Below are 21,417 nucleotides of genomic sequence, written 5' to 3'. Positions count from 1 at the left end.
ATAAAGACCATAACGAGAACAGAAAATGAAATTACATGAATCCTTTCCATTGACAGAGATTGTAACAAAGATGAAGAATATACACTTCGCCATTTGTGTTGAGTCTAAAGACTGCATCCTTGTTAGTGGCATCGTGATGTTGCCTGCATTTCCTGGCATAGCTAATGCTTTTTTCTGTTGACAGATTGCAGTAGGGTAGACGTCAACCTAGAGTATCATTGAAACAGCACTGTGACCCATAAAGCCTGAGTTAGATGCTAGGCTTTCAGGGTCATGCCAGGAAGAGATAGGACCTTTTAAATGTAAGCCACAATACCCAGCACACTAGGCAGGGAGCCATCTAAGCTAGCCAATGGGAGATGCTGACAACAGTGGTGTATTCAAAGCTTTGCCCCTCGTATGAGAGTGGACCTGTAAGGCCAGATGCAGGGAGGTACCTGGCTCTGCTAGTGATCTGTGAGTGGGGAAAGATGTATGTTCTTTTTCTTACTATATGTGCAGGGCTGATCTGGTAGATATGCTCAGAGGCTGCGTATCTTCAAACAAGACTGCTAGCCAGGGAAGAGGCTCTACCTTTAGTTTAATGGTTAGGATACATGCCCAGGATGTGGGAGACCTCTGCTTGCAGTTTCTTCTCTGCCCTGAGACAGAGTCTTAAACAGAGCTTCGCCGCTTCTCAAGTGCATGCTCTAACCACTAGACTATCGGATAATGTGACGTGAAGCTCTCTGTATTCAAATTATTTCAATTGAATTAAATTGAACCAGAGAGAGAGTCTCTCTGTCTCCAACAGTACAGCTTAATGATGAGAGCTTTCACCTGAGAGGTGGCAAAGCCCTGTTGAAATTCCTTAAATTAGGGCTGCTGTTTTGATCAGGCATATAACTGGAGGTTTTTCACGTGATATAGCCTTTTATTAAATTGTCAGCTTTAATTCCTGGAGACTCCAAAGCAATCCTGGAGGTTTTGACAACCCTAATTCTAATCAGAGGGAAGGGGAACCTGAACTGTAGGTCTCCCACATTTCTAATCACAGAGCTAATAGTTATAAGAGAGGGCCACCTCCCTGCTACCCTGTCTTGTGTGGAGTTTGGCAGCCTCTGAGCACCGCTACTGGATCAGGCCCCACAAGCAAGATAGGTGGAGGAACCGTTCGTGAATTGCAGTGCTATCGAGGCAGGTGATACCCATCTGGACCCCTAGGGCAAGGCAGCGATGCATGTGCTCGGAGACAGAAACATATTGAGTTAGTTATAGCCAAACGTGAGTTTTGTGGGTCACGGTGGTATCTAAATACTGAACTTGGGCACCCAAGTAGAGCCGGGTAAAAATGACTTACCCAAGGTTACACAGCAAAGCCAGGAATGGCAGCAATATCATCTGAATGCTAGTTCACTCCATTACCCCCCAAATTCCACTGCCTGTCCAAGCCAGCATGAGCCTGCAATACATTGAGTTCCTACCACAAAGATGATTCAATAGATATTAAGTGAATTAAACATTTCATGCTTCTCACAGAATTGGGTGCTTCCTGGTTTAGTGTCAGGTCTGTCTATGCATGTTGTAAAAGGCTGTTTCTGGAGAATGCTTTATCCTGAGCTGTTGTGGCCATAGGTGATTAGATCATGATCGTCTGGTTTGAAAATTTCATCATTGATCACCAGTGTAATTCTATATTGGTTTTTAGAACATTCTTGCTTACTTTTGTACATTCTTAATAATTGCCTAGCAGGTCTCTATGATATGCTTTCTTTTCATTTTCTAAGCAGTTTTTGAGTTCTCAATTTACTTATTTGTTCCAAATAGATTCTGGAAGAATTTGGAGAAAGAACTTTCAGTTTCTTTGCCTTGTGATTATTATATCAGCTTTCTGATAGCATGCAGAAAGCTGCATCCCTTTTAGTTGATAAAGCATTACTAACAATATTTGCTTCCTTTTAGGGAATTGATAACTCAGGGATTTAATAATGGAGTATGGAGACTTTCATCTTTTAGACACCCATTTAACTCCAGCCCAGAACCTTACTGACTTAAAATTATTGCATTCTGATTGATAGCACATGCTGTGAAATTACTTGTGATTTTCAGTGTTTAGCTATTTATTGCACCTCTCTAGTCTGGCACTCTCTGGTCCAGCAACATCTGTGGTCTGGCATGATTTTAGATAATCAGATGTCCACTTATCATGAGTGTGGCCAGGTTTCCCACTGTCCCATAAAGTTTGTTTAGAGCCACCAGTCCTCGCACTCAGCATTCTGTGCTGCTAGTTGTAATTTACCCATGTCCTCTAAAGCTAGTTACGCTACAGCACTCTGTTGACAGAAACCACTGTTGGAAGAGATTTCCTGGCAAAACTTCTGTCGGCAGAGTGTGGCCACACACTAAAGCCAATTGGAAGAATGCTCCGCTCTGTTGACAGAGCACCTGGACTGCCTGGCTGCTTTCTCAACAAAACAGGAACCTGGAAGTACAGCACACAGGGGTGCCCATTGTTCTGGATGCCCTGTCTGTCGAGAGAAGGCCCTCTAGAGTGTCCACACTGCTTTTTTGTTGACAAAATCTGTCAACAGCAGCGTTACGCCTCATGGCTGAGAGGCAGAATGCTGCTGGCAAAAGTGCTGAGTTTTGTTGACAAACTGTCAACAAAATGCAATTTTTGTGTGGACATTCCACCAGTTTTGTTGACAAAAACTGGGGTTTTGCTGGCAAAATTTGCCAGTGTAACCATCGCCTAAGAGTCCAGTAAACTGTGGAAGCGTTAATCATGCTGCTAGGCAATATTGTCCTCCTGTGGTTTGGCACTGGTTAGGTCTTGAGGGTGCCAGACTAGAGAGGTTCAACCTGTACTCTGGTGATGTGTGCTAAACAGAGCTCCTGGACTATGTAGCCAGAGAAGTCTCTGCCCGGGTTTTAGTGAGCAGGAGTCCACAAAACGATCACAACCACAGTTAGTCCTTTTGCAGATTGTGCCAACAGATTCTAAGGGTGGAATGTAGGCATGAGGAGTGTATTATTCTCTTGGCCCTAAAGGTGTTGATCAGCCCTGCAGTAGGTCAGCAGGGCAGTATAGAAAAGCTTGCGGTTCTGCTACCCATGTATGCGTGTTCTGTCAAAAAACATGTTTGTTTCCAGACCTGGCAATTCAGCCTCTTTTCTTACACTGTAAAACTAGTGTTTCTCTTGGCCTTACGAATATTTTAAAATTTTAAAACCAATTATAATGGGGTGTAACTTTGTTAGTCTTACATCATTGAATATAAGATTTCAAATATGTTAAAATACATTTGTATGACATTTTGAGCTAGCTCATGGAAATCATGTCTTATGCGTCATTTATTTTTAGACTGTTTTTGTAGAGAGTCTCTTGTTAGTCAGAAGGAATGGAACAATTTGCAGTTTACATCAACAGCAGCCCTGTCACCAGTTTGCACAACTTGGGGAAGAAAGTTTTTCTATCTCTGGAGGAAGCATTGTCTCCCTATAGAGGAGGTCGGACAGAACAGCAAAAGCAAATGAGATGTTCTGAAAGTGTTCTGGCTGCTGTGGGTTTATGCAGCTACATGACTTCTATTTCTGTTATAGTGCTCCTTTGGTAATTCAAGTTGCTGCCTAAGTCTTTCTCAGTGGAACCAGCAATACTGATATGTTCCACAGTACAAATTCAGGGTTGATCTCGGGTATGATCCAGAGCCAAACCTCTCCTGTAATTTATGGGCAATGAGAGGATTGTTTTCAGATACAGGCTTTTACTTTGGTCCAGTATTGACAGAGGGGCCAGTTGCAACACTTGGAATTAAACTTCATCAGAATTCAGGAAGGATGGGATCACTTGGTCGAGGACCATTTCTCATACAAATGGGCCGAATCTAGAACTGACATAAGCTGTTGTAATGCCGCTGAAATCAGTGGAGCTGAGCTAGCTTGTACAAGTTCTGATTTTGACTTTTATTTATAGTTCGTCACTATAATGATTATGTGCTCTTAATTTTATTCAGATAGTAACGATGCCCTTCACTCATCTCATGGCTCAGCTGTATGGCAAGTTTCTGTTCAGCAAGCCAGGGTGTGACTCAGCAGTGGACCAGCTTACCATGTAATAACTCACTATGTGGACAGTGAAAGTCCCAGAATATGACTTAACGTACTATGCTCTCAAGCATCAATACCTAAATATGTACTGCTAGGCTTTATTAAGTTACTGCACAGCAACCTGATGCACCATGCCATCACACTTTGGCTCGTCGTGGGTAACTCACCATGCAGACAAGCCCCCACATGTCTTAGCTTTAAAGTCTAGAGGTGTCACTGACTACAAGAGACAGGTATTAGGTGATGCAGTACCCAATGACTAGAGTAAGTTCCTAAACTTTGTGGAAGCTGGCATCTGTACTGATGTTCAGAAAAAAATATTTAAAAAGGCCCTGTCAAATTATAATTAGCTGAAATTGCAATGATTCTTGGTCTATGTACTGCATTTTCTTTGTCCTGTAAAGATTGGAAGTGAAGAAGAGAAGTAAAAACGACACCAAGATAATAAAAGAGAAAGGGATGAGTGTAAGGGAAGAGCTTTATGTGATCAAATGGGGATAAACTGCATCCTTCTCTAGCCTCCCATTGGATGTGGGAAATAGTTCTTTACTATCTATCCACACCACAGAAGGGAAAAGAGAAGAGGGAGACAGGAGATGAGGTGCAAGGAGGATCATTCTATTTCTTTTAGGTATGGTCTCATTACCATAGTATTTCTGTAGTTCAGTCTTTAATGTATTTTTCATATAACATCCTTGGGAGGTGGGAGACACATTTGTCCCCATTTTTCAGATGTGGAATAGGAACAGAGATGAACATGGGAACTGCCATACTGGATCAGTTCTCTGATCAGTTTAGTTCATATCTTATCACCAACAGCGGCTAGCACCAGATGTTTTAGAGGAAGATGCTAGAAACACCGCAGTTGACAGATGTGGGACAATCTGCCTCCCCACCCATGAAGGTCTCATCCAAATCCTCCACTGTGAGGTGGCGTCTTGAGGAGCTTCAAAGCCCCAGTCAGGTGATCAGTTATTTGTTTTATCACATGTAAAACTTTTGTTTTTAAAGTTAAGTTTTCTTAAATAAAAATGAGGATACAGTGAAACCTAGGGTGCTCAGATGTTCAGGAAAATTAGAAATGTTCAAGGTTTCAGAATCTATCCTTGAGACAATAATTTGAAATTCTGCTCCCCGTTGACTAAAATGGGGTGAGAATTTCACTCTGTTTGTTCACATTTTTGCTAACGCTCTGAAGACTCTTCTGTTTGAAGGGAGCTCTGGCCATCTGAGCCCGTGAAATTGACAGCTGGGTGGGAAAGTGCATGTCCAGTCCAAGGGTGTCTCCATCCCCACCCCAGCACGTAAAGTCGAATCCACAAGTTGTCAGGGGAGGAGCAGGAAAGACATTGGTGTTGAGAAGAAGTGGGAATCTTTTTCTTTCACCTGCCTGTGAACATCTCCTTGATACCCAACATCAGTGATGTGACCAAACACCATTCCAGTGTCATATGTCATGACTTTTCACTTGGAAAACCTGATCCCCCTAGTACAAACCCTCAGAGACGCAAGGTATATTTGTCATAGCTCAACATTACTCTTATCACCAGTTCACGGTGTAGGAAGCCACACCTCCTATACTGGAGGTTTACAAATGCCAAGACACAATAAATGTGCCATGGGTGGCAACCTGCAGAGAGGCCAGTTAGGAAGAATTCCACTACCTCCATGAACTAAACTCGTGCTATGCAGCAGCTTGCTCTGGAGAACAACGGATTCATGTATTGTAAACTAAGTAAATCAATCTGCCAGAAACATCATGTAACAGAAGTGTAGTGGTCCATGACTGTTACTACAACCTGGGGTGTTGGCAGGGACCTGGAGGAGAAGCTGCATGGTGCTTTCAGTGGCAGAGGAGGGTTTCTCCTTTCCCACTCCTGTGCACATGTGAAGCCCATTTTCTCTCTGTGCCCTTGTAAATAGCGTCCGTGAGTCTGAGTTTACTGCAGGCAGTTTACTTTCATTGAATATGAAGCGTGTTCATAAAGAGAACGGAAACAAAACATGCCTCATTCCAGGTAAAACAGAAAGAAAGCTAAATCTAAATGACAAGTCTGTTTGAAGCCACATGGCCACAGGCTTGCAGGAAGGTGCTTTTGAGACTAAAGTTTTTAAATAATTGATAAGAAAAAAATGATCTTTTGTGTTTTGGGTTTTTTCCCCCACCCCCTGGAAAGAAGTCATTGCTTGACTGACACCAAGGAAGAAATAAATAGGCCAGTTTTGTAGATTTGTATTTTGTCCCTTAATGTAGGTCACATCAAATGGATAAGTGGTCTATTATCTGTTGTGAGCTCACGTTAAAATAGTCAAATGATCTCTATATGAATGGGTAGAATGTGCCACTACTTATCTGGGAAAGTGACGCTCAAACAGGATAGAATTTAAAAATGTGGAAAGAATATATAGCAGATAGATACCCAGAGAAAGCCAGTCCCTGTTTGCAGGCAGTTCATTCGTCACTGAAATTGATTTATGCATGCACCTTGCCAATACAAAACAAACTATTTTCAGTGAAATTTTGCAAGTTGCTGAGTTTTGCATTTTCTAAAGGTTTAGAAAATAATGATTTTTATTTTTAGGCATTTTTACTTCAGGGTATCTTAGTACTTAAAATATAATGAAAAGCTACATCCTGCTTGTACCTCCATATGTGTATAAGGAAGAGTTAGATTCCAAAGGGCTACATTGTGGGGGGCCTAGGCGCTTTGGCCATGGCAACAGAGGGTCTTGGGGCTCTGGCTGCAAGAAGGAGGCGGAGCTGAGGCTAGCCTCCCCGAAGCAGAGATCCACCTGCCTCCAAGCATCCCTCAGCTGTGACTCAGTCACAGTTCTGCTTCAACTTCCCCCTTGCTTCAGGGAGGAAACTCTGCCAGCCATATACCTCATTTTGCTTACTTACCCCTTCGGGAGGGCTTAGCTGTGTGGTCCAATGCTGTGGGTGGGGGAATGGAAATGAAGCCAAAGTTCTGCACGTTCCCTGCCCACTTGTATAGCAGAGGGAGTAGTAATTCCCGCATCTGCTGCTCTCACCATGCAGACAGATCAGTGCAGGTCAGGGAGAGGAGTGAGTTATGTTTTCTCTTTCCTCTTCACAGACACATCAAGCAGCTCTTAACTGCACCCAAAATCATTGTGGAAGCAGCAGTATGCATGCTTCACATAATAAAAATAAGCATAAAAAAGGCTGGGTGAGTTGATAACACTTTCTATCAAAATACATTTTATAGACACTAATGGTTTCAGACTCGCAACACATTTTGAAGTAGGAGAGAAGTAACTCAATTCTGAAGATGGGGAACTGAGGCAAAGAGATGTTTAGTCATTTACGTATGATCACACAGGGAGCCAGTTGCTGACATAGGAATAGAATCCAAATCTTCTGATCTTGGGTCTTAACTATAAGACCTTCCTGCCTGCCTGGGATTCTGAAACACAAAACCTTGTCATGCCTTATATGGATCCATTGGCAGGTGTGTATTGCTAACATAGCCAGATGTCCAGCAGAGTAATGAGAATATCATTTGGGGAAAGGAAACCTGCTTATTAGTAATAAGTATGTCAATATATAAATTGTACTGCAGAGATTATCCTCTTAAACTACTCTGTTGCTTTTCTGCATTCTTGTTTTTAAATGTTTGTTGCAAGGATCAAGGTGTTAAACAAAATAAATCTTCTTTAATAGAGAAACAGGCCTTCAATAGACATTTCGGGACCCATAATGCCATCCCCACCCAAGATGCATGCTTGCTGTCACAAATACAATAAGTCATTTCTAGTAGTCTGAGAAGAGCAGTTCTGAATTACCTAAAAGGGTTTGTTCTTGATTTTAATAATGCCCTACACTTTTCTCAAATGCACATTGTGTGAAATAATCTCTTTGTATATTGTGATGTAGTCTTGTAACATATCCAGGTTTACTAGGCCACTGAGCTTCTGAGAGATGGTTATCAGATGCCAGAGGATAGAGCCTTTGGAGATACAAACAGGCTTGGGGTTTAACAGAGTGAAATGGAATTAAATTAAGCAAATGAAAATTCAGACTGAAGAGCAAGAACATGTTCCTAATGATGAGATCTTATTAGGCAGTTGAGCAGCCTCCCAGAGAAAATGGTGGACACTGTGCCGCTTAGATTTTTTAAAGCAGGCTGGAGAGACATACTGTCAGATGTGGGTATCACGAGATGGGAATTTGCACTTGAATAAAATATCTAAAACTGTTGGCATGCTAAAATGTAACGTGTGTGCGCAGTATGTTTATATACAATTCATTAAGCATCTTGGTGCCTGTGACAGAGGGAAAAGGCATTTCCAATGTGTGCATTCCAGATGTGTGTCCATTCCAGGTCAACGCACACACTTCTAAAGTGCTTCTATTTTTCTGAGTAATCCAGTTCATTTTCTTCCACTACTTTGTGTTGAATTCTTCCAGCTCAGTCTGTCGCTTGCAATTAGCACAATTTAAGAGCTGTTAAATAGGGTAATCACTTGTTATTCTCACAAAGGCTTTAATCTGGCAGCTGATATTTCTCAATAAACCCATTCTCACAGTGGGTGAGCTCTACTAAGATGGACTCCAAAGTGAAATTAACTCTCTGCTCTGAAAACCATGGATTCTTCTCTTGCCTCCTTGACATGAATGCAGACAAATTCCACCAGTCGGAGTTAGTATGTGATCATGTAGAAAAATGGCAACCTGCTCGGCACTGATCTCATTGGGAGGTGGTTGGAGACATCTCCAGACTCCCATCCTAGATGTTGTCCATTCTATGAGTGCTTCTGAAAAGTGGAGGATAAAAAAGAGCTAAAGTTACAATGGATGGAAGGCAAAAAGACTCCGTAGGCTGAACACAGGCTTGGTGTAAATTAACACAGCACCACTGATTGAGATGCACCCTATTATCTCAGACTCAGATTTGGGTTTCAGATTTTCTTTGTCTATCATTTGCAGTTTTTTTGTTGCTGCTATGTAGATGGAAGGGGACTGATCTGGTCTTAATGTAAACAGGCTTGCTTTCACCTGGGCAGTAACCATGGAGACCTAGAATCTGGCTCCATGGTCTTTCCTGTTATTCCTCAGTATGGGAATGACAGGGAGGCAGCAGGTTCAGCCTCTAGAGAAGGTGGAAGAGTTTGTGTCACTTAAGAAGGAATGGCATGGAGAGGCTTGGAAAGGAATCCATCTAGCTATTCTCTGAGAGGAGGAGTGGTGTCTGGTATTTGGGGGTTTTGGAATAGGAGGTGTAAGATGGGAGTTGGGGAGAGACTTTCACAGGGTTGCGGCAGTTCCTCTTTAAGGGATAAAATTGTGGGATTTCCCATTGCTCTGGGGAATTTGGGAGCATTGGTGAAGAGCTAAAGGCTTCTAAGTAGCATCAGACTCTTAGCACTGAAGTAAACTTACCAATACGTAGGTGAACAGTTTGACTTAGCTGTGACATATGATTCTCCATAGGTGCAAGATCCATTAAGAACAAGTGCCTTCATTTTTCTAGCAACTCGAACTCCCACTGATCAAAATTGCAGAGGTTGAGCTACTTTAGAGCTGAGGCAGTCTCTTGAGTAGCTCAGTCCCAAACAATTGGGCTTCTTGTTTCCTGTACATAAGTTGTTGCTCTGTTTACAGACATCCCTAGCTTTTCACATACTGCTATTTGCTACCTTGCTGCTATTCTGTTGTGCAGGAATTGATTTTTCTACTGTGCAATCACACACACAGCACATTATAACATGTTCATGAGCAACAAATATTCTAACTTGGCCCACTGTTGAGTAATGCCCAGTTTGAACAGCCATAAAGACAAATTATAGTAGTTACAACTGGAAAAGGGTAATGGTGACAGAATAATGGAATTAGGAAGTTTCCTTCCCTAGGTTGCAGGTTGAAACTAGTGGCAGATCAGTTGTACCCTAAAGTGATTATCTTTAGACAGCTCCTGTGTGGTCTTTTTTACCTCTGAGCCTAATTACTAATGGACAAGTCACCCGTTTCATAAAAACGACCACCATAAATGACTGTCTTGGCATGAGTAGCAGGGACTGAGCGTGCTTGGATTTTGAATCCAACATTTTCTTTCAGGAGTCCAATTCAGTGCCCACTGAAGTCCAGCTGAAAGTTTACATTCTTTCACTGGACACTGGCTCAGGCCCTAGGGATGATTCCTCCAGGTTGGAGCTGAGGCACTCTTATGATTCAGGAGCAGGTATAATTTAGCACTCTCCCTCCATTTCTCTTTGGGCGTGCTGTTAAATGACAGGGCCTGTCCCTTCACTCCTCCCTTGGCATTCTCCCCTGACTCACTTTTACACTGACGCTCCAGGTTATAGCTGCCTGCGTACCAAAAGTGACTGGTTTGCAAGCCTGATTCTCTTTGTGCATTTGTATGAATCCCTTTGGGAGCTGTGATCAGTACATGATCCACTGTCTCAGATCAGCTTCTTCAAAACAAAATATTGTTATACATCAAATGCAGCATTGTGAGAAAAGTTTGAAACAAGCAGCCTACATGCCTTTGTCGTACCTAAAGGCTAGGTAGACCTAGCTCAGGGGTAAGCTAACTTTTTAGGTCGGGGCCCCACTTTTCATCCTGGCAATTAGCAGAGCTTCACCAACCTGTCCAATATAATCCAAACTGATGGAAATTTCAATTATATTCATATGAGAAAAAAACAAACCTTTTGGCACGTGCAAGAAAAGAATTATGTAGAATGTAAGAACTTTATTAACGGGTATATAAATGTAAATACACATACATAAAACAGTAACATATTTCAATGTTTTTAATGAGATGGATGAGCCTAAAACCCAGCTGCCCACTGTGCTGTGCCCCCATAATGAAATTTCACCCTTCCTGCATGTGGGCCAACCCCTCACTTTGTGCACCCCTGGCTTGACTTGTCCAAAACTCCTCAGTCTCAGGGAGTGAAGTTCAGTCTGCTCCCTAGCACACACTGCTTACATCTGTGTCCCTGTCAGCTGCTGGGCTGATGTGTATAATGCCTCCAAAATTCTGTTTCATTTTCCCCAAATGGATTTCCTTCCTCTTCACTCCTCTACCCCCAGGGATACCAGCCAGCCTATTGAACAGAGCACTGGAAGGAAAAACTTCACAGGAATTCATACCTGCTGTATATGAATACTAGTCAGTGCATCATTTATAACTGTTGTGTGCCTTCCTGAGGGTGAGCTCCTGCAGTAGTTAACCTTTTGAAACTGGGGAGCAAACAGCAGAACAACAATTACGTATATAGTGGTACACATAATGTTAATTAAAATAATAAAGGTTTCTCCCATGTTCTTCATAGACATTTTCTCTGAGAAGTGGTGGTGGTGGGGAGTTTTCACTGCTATTAGCACTGGCAAGCCTGATCTCTGGATAAAAAGAGGGCTTTGACCTCCAAATCCTGGCTCTGCCTTATGCTCATGTGGTCTCATTGATGTCAGTTTCCCTTCAGATCTACCAGTTTTGTACATTTTACTGATAATGGACCACTTAAAAGGCTATCCCACTCCAAATACTTCAGAACAGATATATGGGAATGGATTGTTAAGTATCCCACTTTAAATGCTGGGTTGTTTAGTCAGATATATTTCCACCATTAAGCACTTTTTATCTGCAATTTGTGACTGTGATGAATCCTCCTTGCTGGAAAGGTTACATCTGTACTGTAACTCAAATTCTAGAAGGAGGAAAAATAGCAGCAGTGATAAATAACCTGTCTAGGAACAAACTGTATAGTTGTGCCAGGATCTGTCATCCGCACAGGATAGAGAGCTTTGAGGATACTATAATTGAAGCTACTCCTACTGGATATCTCTTAAGTGTGTTACTTACCGTGGAAGAAGTACCAAATATAAGTAAGAACTCTTTGACTTTGAGAGAAAAAGATGAGAAAGAGAAAGAGAAAGAGAGAGATTTATTACAATACAGCAAAATAGTTAAAAAGAAGAATCTTGCCTGATTGCCTCTCAGTTAAATTTCTGAGGGGTGGCTGTCTGTTTCAGCAAAAAAACAACAAGTCCTGTAGCACCTTAAAGAGCAACACATTTATTTGGCCATAAGCTTTCCTGGGTTGGAACCCAACCAAGGAAAGCTTATGGCCAAATAAATGTGTTAGTCATTAAGGTACCGCAGCACTCCTTGTTTTGCCTCTTAGGTAAGGTGCACTTTTTATGTACACTAGAGGGCCTGTTGCAACTCTGCATGCAAGCAGAAGCTGGGTGGGAAAAAAGGTGTAGACAGAAACTTCTTGTCGTACACAGCCAAAGTTTATTTATCGTCACAGTGCAAAAATACCCTGATGCTTGGAGAAGTTAGAAAGCAGCGTTCACAACACTTAGTGATAGACTACATTCTGAGTCTTATTGTCTGTGCTGTGAGGCAGTGCAAAGTGGATGTTTTCTGGGTTGCCAGTGTAGGAGGGAGCAATATAGAGGTGTCCATTCATGAAGACAGGTTCCTGTAGGTAGACAACACACCCCTGTAGCATCTGTCCCTAAGCTTTGTTGATGGTCATGGCAAATGCAAGCTGGACTGGGAATTGATGTCTCTGCCACACAAATGGAAACGTATTGTTGGTAGGTTGGAATGTGACGTGTGGAATAAGTGTGATACAGTTTGTTCCTACAGTAGTTGCCTCCAGGAGCTGTCCATTCACCGCCTGATTCACCAAGAGACGGGTGCCATTGCAAAGACCATCATGTGGCGCTACGTTCTGTAGTAGCATAATCATCATTCCTGGTATAAGACGTAGCATGTTCTAAAACACTGAAGAATTTGGTAGAATCCCATGGACCTTTGTAGACTGTTGTAGAATTTTCCAGAATCTGGTGGGGAGCATGTGGTAGAACCTCCCCAGGGCAAACAGACAGCCAGACACTGCAAAAATAATATATAGGATATACACCTTCTGATTTACCTTCTGAAAAGCTGTTTTAAACGATTAAAGTCACATAAGTACTCTTCTGATTTATCTGTTCTCTGCTTTTTTTTTTCTTCAGCTAGTGCTGCCTGAGTATTCTATCCATAGCCTTTTCTGCATCATGTTCTTGTGTGCTCAGGAATGGCTAACGCTGGGACTGAATGTTCCTCTGGTTTTCTATCACTTTTGGAGGTAAGACTGTCTTCTGTGTATGGGGCTGTTGTCACCCTCATTTTCCCAGTCAACATACATGTGTGTGGCTCCAGACAACAAAAGCACAGCAGTAATAGGAAAGATGGATTTCTTTTTTTTTTCCAATCTCCCTTTCTGCACCATTAGTTGCATTGGACGGTGCATCTCAGTTCTGCTGTGAATTCATACTTTTAAGCTGAAAGGGCCTCATCCTTTAACAGTCAACTTAGAGAAAGAGGAAAATGTGAGGCGCCCAGGTTCCAGCGACAAGGATGGAATGGATATCAAAGTTTCTACAAACCTAGTAAAAGAAATATTTTTATGGCACTTTAGGGGGAAAAAGAATGTAGTTTTTAAAATAAAATCTTAGATTAAGTTAATGAACTGTTACATTATAGTGTTGGAACACAAATACTATGGCAAGGTAGTTGCACATGAGAACCTGGAAATGAAGCAGATTAGAATCTGAAAGTGCAGCTGGCCCTTGCATTAGGCAGTGTGCAGACTGATAGCAATCCTGGCTCTAAAGAGTTGCTATCTAGAGGGTTTGAATGGACATGGAGACAGAAAACTACTCTCTTAATCCTTCTATCAGGGTTGTGGATCATTGATGGGTGGAGTTTGAGGGATGTTTCCGCTCTCACTATCCTCACTATTGGCCAGATTCTCTGGTCTTTTCAAGGCACTTAGTGCTGCTCTGGCCTTGCAGAGTGGCTGGATTCTGGCTCTAGCTGTCTGCAGGCGAGTTTTCCGCTGATAGAGGCAGCCTCCCCTGCCCCATTACAGTGGGAAGGAGGGGCCTTTTCAGACATGGAATGTGATGGAGTGGAGCTGCTTGATCCCTGATCTTCCTCTGGTAAGGTCACTGAGGGACACTATGAATTAGTTGTTTAAGCTTCTGTTCAGCAGCTGTAATTTACTCTGGAGCCAGACAGTGTAGGACCAGGGAACTGCAGCCAGCTCCGTGGTAGCCAAGTCCACAGTGCATCCCAGAAAAGAATCAGCCCTCCAGCTGTCCTAAGGATAACTAAGGGACTTTAATTTCCATTGCTGTCAGTATGGCACCTTGTGCTAGCACTACATTCCTATAACATTTTTAAAAGAAATACATGATTTTTATCTTGTCAGGATATCTTTATGTCTGGAGAGCTACATAAGGTAGCAGACACCTACTGCAGTGTAGCAGTGCAAAGAGCAGTGTTATAATGAAAATTATTAGGAGTATCTTGGCTTGGAACTGCAGAGTGATAGAGTGCTTTCTGCAAAAGCTCAGTAGTAATGATGAGTGAAATGGCATAGTGTATTATTCCCTCTGAGCTTTGAGTGACAATCTAATTCTCTGAAAGCTTGATGGAGTGGTGAATGTGCTTTCTCTCTTGTGAGGTCTAACCACATGAAAGCTAATAGTATTTCCAACATCGTTTTTCACAGAGAGGAATACTTGAAGTGTCACAAGGACAGGTGTCTGGCAAGTGTGAAAATTTTATTTAATGTGCAAGGCAAAAATGTTTGTGGATGCTGAATCTTTACAGCCTTGCTTGGGGACTGGGGGTGGGGAGCACAATAGATCTTTATCTGCAGAGATGCCTGTGTATGTACACTATTACTCTGATATTAAGCCTACCGTAAGCATCGGGACCAATTATGCTAAGTCTAGTACAAAGGCATAGAAAAACGTAGGGTGAAATCATAGCTCCAATGAAGTTAATGGAGTCAGAACTTCACCTGTGAGCCCTAATGAAGAATGTACATTCTAAGTAAAGATGAGTCAGTATTGCAGATGATGGCATGGAAGGAGGGAGAGAGGACTTGCTTATCATTAATAAGAAATTAAACATCTGGTTCAGTAGGTTGGCTATGTGTTGGTTCTCCATCGTTTAAAGGGGGTGGGTGGATGGGTTGTAAATAAACATACGAATATAATCAATTCCTGAGCCCATCAATCTCTGTATAATAGTTACTATACTACAGGCTGCACCTCCTAAAACTGTCACTCTGTGGTCCAGCAACATCCCTCGACCAGCAGGACCAGGAACATTCCTGGACCAGAGAGCCAGGCAGGAGGGCAAGCAGGGCTGGGAGCCCTGCAGAAGCAGTGGGGCCAGGCTGGAGGTAGCATCCACTGGCAGCCCTGCACAGGGCTGGAGTGCAGGCGTCCCCCAGCAGCCAGGACAGGGAAGCTGGCTGTCGTCGTGAGCTGTGGCCAGACAGCCAGAGAGCCACAGCTGGAGGGCCAATGGGAGGCAGCCAGGCACTGGGAGGCATTAACTTCCCCAGGTCTGGCAAAATCCCTCACTTGCAACCATTGAAGTCCCGAGGGTGCCAGACCAGGAGGTGCAACCTGTATTTACAGTAATCTACTTTATCTAAGGATCTACTTCATCTAAGGATAAGAAAGCAAGCAGTCCTGTAGCATTTTGAAGACTAACAATTTTATTTTTTCTCCAGAATCTGAAGAAGTGGGTGTTTCCCAGGAAAGCTCAGTACCTAATAAATAAAATTATTAATCTTTAAGGTGCTACAGGACTGCTTGCTTTGTTTTGTAAAGATACAGATTAACACAGGTAGCCTTCTGAGGATATAGGAGCCTTTAACTAGAATTGATCAGGAAATTATTTTTCCCACAAAGCAATTTAGACAAAAACAATTCTTCAGCGTTTTTTTTTTTTTTTGAAAACCCAAACAATGTCAACAAATATTGATGTTTCCCTTGTGTAGAAAAGTAATTGTCCATTCAAAAACTATTTTGGTGGTAAAGTTTTCAGCATCTGTACCTATAACAATGCAGCTAAACCATACAGTGTATGCCATACTAGGTAAGTAAGTATTGTTATACTCCTTTGACAGATAGACCAAGTGATCTGCTAATTGTTTCAGAGAGTAACTTGTTGGCATGCAGTTAGTCAGTGATAGAGCTGTGATTAGAATTCAGGTACATAGACCCCCGACTTACACATAGGTTGCATTTCTGGGCAACCAAGCGTAAGTCAAATTTCCCACAAGTCAGGACCAGGTGGGGCAGGAGCCCTGCTGCCTTCATTTCCTGCTCTTATAAGCAGGTGGGAGGCAGGAACCAGGCAGCAGCCTAGCTCCTGGCTCCTCTCCGGTTGCTGTAGCTGGCAACTGGGAACCAAGTGGCTGGCGTGATTGCAAGAAACGCGTAAGTCAAAATCGTGTAAGTCGGGAGTCTACTGTATCTTGATTACCTGTTCTGACCACTGTATTAGGGGTTCTCACAACTAATTTTTTCATGGCCTAAGAATATGGCCACCAAATGTTGTTGGCTCCTAATCTGACATTTTTTCCCAAAATACTTAATTCACTTTAGAAAAACCAAATAAATATGCATAAACACATGTCTAATCATTGTGATTTATTCATGTGAGGTTTTTTGCAGACTTGATAACAAAAATAATGTACAGCTGTCTCTATTCTTTACTGGACCTAAAGGGAGTAGAATAATATTATAGGCTTTGCGTGTTCTTGTCTTTTTATTGTTTCTTTTGCTGTTTTGGGTTTTTTTTTAAACATTTGCTAGTTAGTAAGTGCTGTGAAAAATGTGTTGTATGTGTTAATACAAATTTTCATAGCATCAGATATGCTAGCTAGCTGGGAGGCAGCAAGTACTGATCTTAGCCAACATAAAAATATCTCTTTTCTCATCAGACTTACTCAACCTTGGCAAGCTAAGGGGCACAAATTAAGGCCTGGATGGGAATGTGGGTAGGGGGGCAGCGGAGCCCTGAAGTTATGGGGGTACAGGTGCAGGGCTGAGCGAGACAGTGGAACCCAGATGCATTGTGGTGAGTGAGGGGCTGGGGAAAGCAGTGGGGCCTGGGGTAAGAGGTTGTGGAATGTCTGAGGCTGAAGCCCTGGGACTAGTGCACTGCATCTGTGTGACCGAAGCCTGGATCAGACACAGTGGGGACCAGGAACAATGGGAGGAAGGGGTAGTGACGGCAGGGCAGACATCCACTCCAGCAGGACTGGAGCTGGAGCCCAGGACCCTGCAGCCAGAGCATGAAACCATGTAGCCAAGGGATGGAACCCCATATCTCAGGGCTGAAGCCAGAAGCCTGCGTCCTACCACTTCCAGGAAGATGGGAACTTGCACTAGGTGCCTGCTTCTTCAGCATATACGGGTTCCAGAGTGTGTCAGGGCCCAGACCCCAGACCCTGCCAACAGCCCCAGGGGAGGAGATGCTACTCCTCACATCACTGCTCAGGAGTCTGTGGCTGCGCTCCAGAAACAATGCACTGGACAACAGTGACACTCATAACACATTAGTATTAGAGAGTAAGTCTCAGTCATGTAAGAAAGATGGACTGTGTGATCCTAACTAGTTAACAGAACATAGGAGGTACACAAGAATTAATTAGCATGGGACATATGATTATATGTTTAGATCAGTATCCACATTTCAACCATGGCCAATGCCAAATGCTTCAAAGGAAAATCTAAAACCTCAGCACCAATCCTAACGATGCATTGCTGTGTCATGGGAGGAGATGGCATCTTTTCAGGACTCTGGCTGATGATTTGAAGTATGGGAACCCACGATCTGTAATAATTTGACCTACAATATTAGTGTCAGTCCAGGTGTTTCCCCTTGTATTTTTCAGGTATTTCCATTGTCCAGCGGATAGTTCAGAGCTCGCATATGATCCGCCTGCAGTCATGAATGCAGACACGTTGAGTTATTGTCAGAAAGAAGCCTGGTGTAAACTAGCTTTTTATCTCCTTTCCTTCTTCTACTATCTTTACTGGTAAGCTTGATCATTCCCATATGGAGGTGGCATAGAGATGTTTTTCATGTAAACACTAAGCTTGTACTATGGACCAACAAGAACAGGCAGTCTCACTCCCCTATTTTTGAAACAAAAAAGCAGTCAAGTAGCACTTTAAAGACTAACAAAATAATTTATTAGGTGAGCTTTCGTGGGTTTGAGTAACCATTTCAGCCACTGATTCAGGGCAACATCCCTGTTCAGAACAGCACTTAAGTGTGGCTTTTCTTTTAGCCTTCAGTTAAAGAGTTTCCTCTGCTAGGAAATATTTTTTGATCCTGTGGATAGTCTGCTCAGATGGATATCACTCTATATTGATATCATAGCCAATAAGTTATATCACTTGTTGATAACTTACTTCAAAATCTGCCCTGTGCTGTGTAAGTTGATTTTTATTTAACACTCAAAAGAGCACTAGAAAGAGGGTCCAATGGCAGCCCACTAATCTGAAATGAATGCCCCTTCCTCCCATGGTGCCCTAGAGCTGCTAACCAGCTAGCTGCTAACCAGCTAGCTGCTCCTCTGGTTTGCAGCAGTAAGGTGCCCATGGCAGTAATTGTCCTATAGCCTATCCTGAGCCAGCTTGCTCTGCATTATACAGATAGTTCTAGTACTAGCCATACAAGGCCTGATTCAAAGGTCACTGTAAATCAAGGGAAGACTCCTGGTCTTCAAACAGCTCCACCCCACTTTCCCCCCTTACACTGTCACATTTACTAAGGGCAGAGATGCAAATGGCTGATGTAAGGAATATGCAGGGATCATGTTTAATGTGATCCTTACACTTTTGCTGGTAGGGGCTGTGTACTTACACTAAAGCAGGTTGATAACACACATTCGTGCTGCTTATTTTAAATAAAGTTATGTTACGTAGTTTTAATTTTTACTTTACTTTTCCCTCTCCTCTTCTCATAAATGGGATCATGTCCAGTCTCTCTTCTCCAAACTCCCTTGTCTTGCATAATCCTTTGTAATGTGGGGCGTGTTCAGTCAATCCATTTTTGTGACAGGCTGAATGTCTCTTCGTGATTAGTAATAGCGATAGTGTAATAGTTACTCACTTGATCACAGTGTTATTCTGAGGTCTAAATGCTGCAGGCTGCACGTTAAAACTTGTGGCAGTTAAACTGAATTGTAATTACTAAGAGCAAAATTATATCTGGCCAAATCTGTGTGAGAAAACACAAGGGTCCTTCTCCCTCACTCATCTGCTCTCCTGGCCATGAGTCTCACACTGCCTGAGTGGGAAGGGCAGGGATAATGCTGGGTTAGCTCCCCTAGAGATGCTAACTTTCACAAACAAGGCAGTGAAGAGATGTGAGAAGGCAGAGCCACAGTCCCTTTGTTTCCACCCTTTTGTACAAACCAGTAGACTAGAATCAGCTACTAAGGCTACATCTACACTGAGGGTGGAAGATCAACTACTTAGGTTCGATCTTGTGGGGTGCCATTTTGCTCATGCATGAAATGGCATGTTCCAGGGTCAGTGTTGACACCAGAGCTCCTTGCTAGCTGTGAGGATTAAGGAGGGTCGATGGGAGGAGCTCTGCACGAAGATAGCTGTGAAAGTCAGCTGCTGCAAAGCTGATTTTTGGTATGCAATTGGCATACCAAAAATTATGTAGCAGCCATCAATCTTCCAGGTAAGTGTAGACGTAGCCTTACATACATACAGTAATTCAGAATTTTCTCCAGGCTGAGTCCCTGCGTTTTGTCATCCTAAAACATGGCCAGAAACTTAAAGTTGCATTGTGGCCCTAAGCAATCTAGTATAAATTACAGTTTCACTCATGCCATCCCTACCTATATTATCAGAGTTGGAAAGAAAATAAAGCAGATCTGAGGAAATGTTATATGATTCCATAGTTATACAGTCCCAGTTATGATAAATGTCACCTTTACAACTGATCTCTCTATTTTTGATATTTCCTTCATTACATGAAGATTTTTTTTCTCTTAGGAAAAGAAAAAATACAATTTCAGTGGAAACTCTGCTTTCCGTTTATGGCAGTGGCTCCCAACGTGGTGTCCATGGACCTCTGGGGGTCTGCAAAAAAAAAAGATAAAAATGATCATAAAAATAAGTTTTAAATAAATTGCCAAGTTTACAATCAGTTATTTTTAAATTAAATATCTTCCAATAATGTTATTAATTGCTGTCCAAAATTCTCTATTGTGTTCTCATTTTTCATTCAATGAAGTGTCCATAGCATCTAGAATTGGGGTTGATGGTGGTTCGCAGATGCTTTGGGGAGTCTTTGGGGGTCTGCATTAGTGAAAAGGTTGGGAACCACTGCCTTAGGGAATGTCTGGCAGAAATTTCAAAGATGAAACACGCTTGTAGAATGTTTGTGTTTTCTTCACTTCACATCACTTCACTCAGACATCAGAATGTAGATTATTAAGCTCAAACACAGCTTGTGGTGTGATGGAAAATGGCTAATAAATCCGTAGCATCTTGGGAGCTTTCTGGTACTAATTTTAATTCCACCATAATGCAGTTGCCATAGAGAGAAGGAAGGAATGTGAGCCAGTTTAGCAAAGGAAGGTGTAGGCCATTAGAGTCAAATATTAGGAATGGAGGGTAAAGGTTATATAAATCAAAATGTTCTCCATGCTTCAAAACGACTCTTTCATATTGGCTCTTTCTCTTTTGTATTCAGCATGATCTACACTTTAGTGAGCTCTTAACTCAAAAAATCATCATTAAAGACTGGGAACAGCAAAGGATGGAGCTCAACGACGAGTCAGCCTACAATGATGCTTGGTAAAAAGAACAGTAAGGAGAGGAAAGCTTTGAACCCAACGGGTAATATAGAATATAAAAGAGATACACAGTCGGAATACTGGCCAACTGTGGATCAAATGTACCTTGGAGACGAGGCAGAGTGAACAATGTTTATCTTCTGTTTCTCTGTGTATCCTGGTCTGCAGCTTTGACTTTGCAAAGTCAAAGAACTTCATGATGGAAGATGCTACTGAGTGAAATTGGTTCATCTCAAACTGCTAGTTCACAAGTAACAAAGCTTCTTATTGGCTATTTTGTACTAAAGGAGTGAAGAGCGAGGATCACAGTTTTCAGAAACAGTTGCTAAGGATGCTGCTGGTACACATGCTTAATATACCACATTCTGCGATGGAACTTTGGTCAGAATCAAATTGGGATTCGTGTCAGTTATCTGTGGATGGCCATGTGACTCTAAGGAAGAAGTTGTTGTAGCTTGCCAATTAATTGGTTTTAATACTTTTTTCCACCCAGGACAAGGAAGCCAGCAGTGCAGTCATTTCCAAAAATATGCTGTTCCTGTAGATGGTTATCCAGTGGTATATATATTTATATTCTATTTGTGATGCAACAGTTTATGTATGGTACAGTTATGTATAAAATTCATTGTGATGACCTAATTCTGTCAACCATTCAGTAGC

At 42.3% G+C, this 21,417-nt stretch overlaps 1 protein-coding gene across 2 annotated transcripts in view; it reads left to right on the top strand.

Moving 5' to 3' along the window:
- The window catches only part of CNIH3 (cornichon family AMPA receptor auxiliary protein 3), a 73,992-nt gene extending 53,212 nt beyond the window's left edge, over positions 1 to 20,780 (top strand). For both annotated transcript variants that reach the window (XM_074988591.1, XM_074988590.1), the window contains 3 exons: positions 13,091 to 13,203; positions 17,827 to 17,970; positions 20,655 to 20,780. In XM_074988591.1, coding sequence (XP_074844692.1) covers positions 13,091 to 13,203; positions 17,827 to 17,970; positions 20,655 to 20,682 — 285 coding nt within the window. In that variant the 3' untranslated portion in view covers positions 20,683 to 20,780. The remainder of the gene's footprint in view (positions 1 to 13,090; positions 13,204 to 17,826; positions 17,971 to 20,654) is intronic.
- The last annotated feature ends 637 nt before the right edge of the window (positions 20,781 to 21,417 follow it).

Source organism: Carettochelys insculpta, chromosome 3 (assembly GCF_033958435.1).
Source record: "Carettochelys insculpta isolate YL-2023 chromosome 3, ASM3395843v1, whole genome shotgun sequence".
Taxonomy (NCBI): Eukaryota; Metazoa; Chordata; order Testudines; family Carettochelyidae; genus Carettochelys; species Carettochelys insculpta.
Note: the sequence above shows the minus strand (reverse complement) of the source record. Positions and strands in the feature narration are given on the sequence as shown.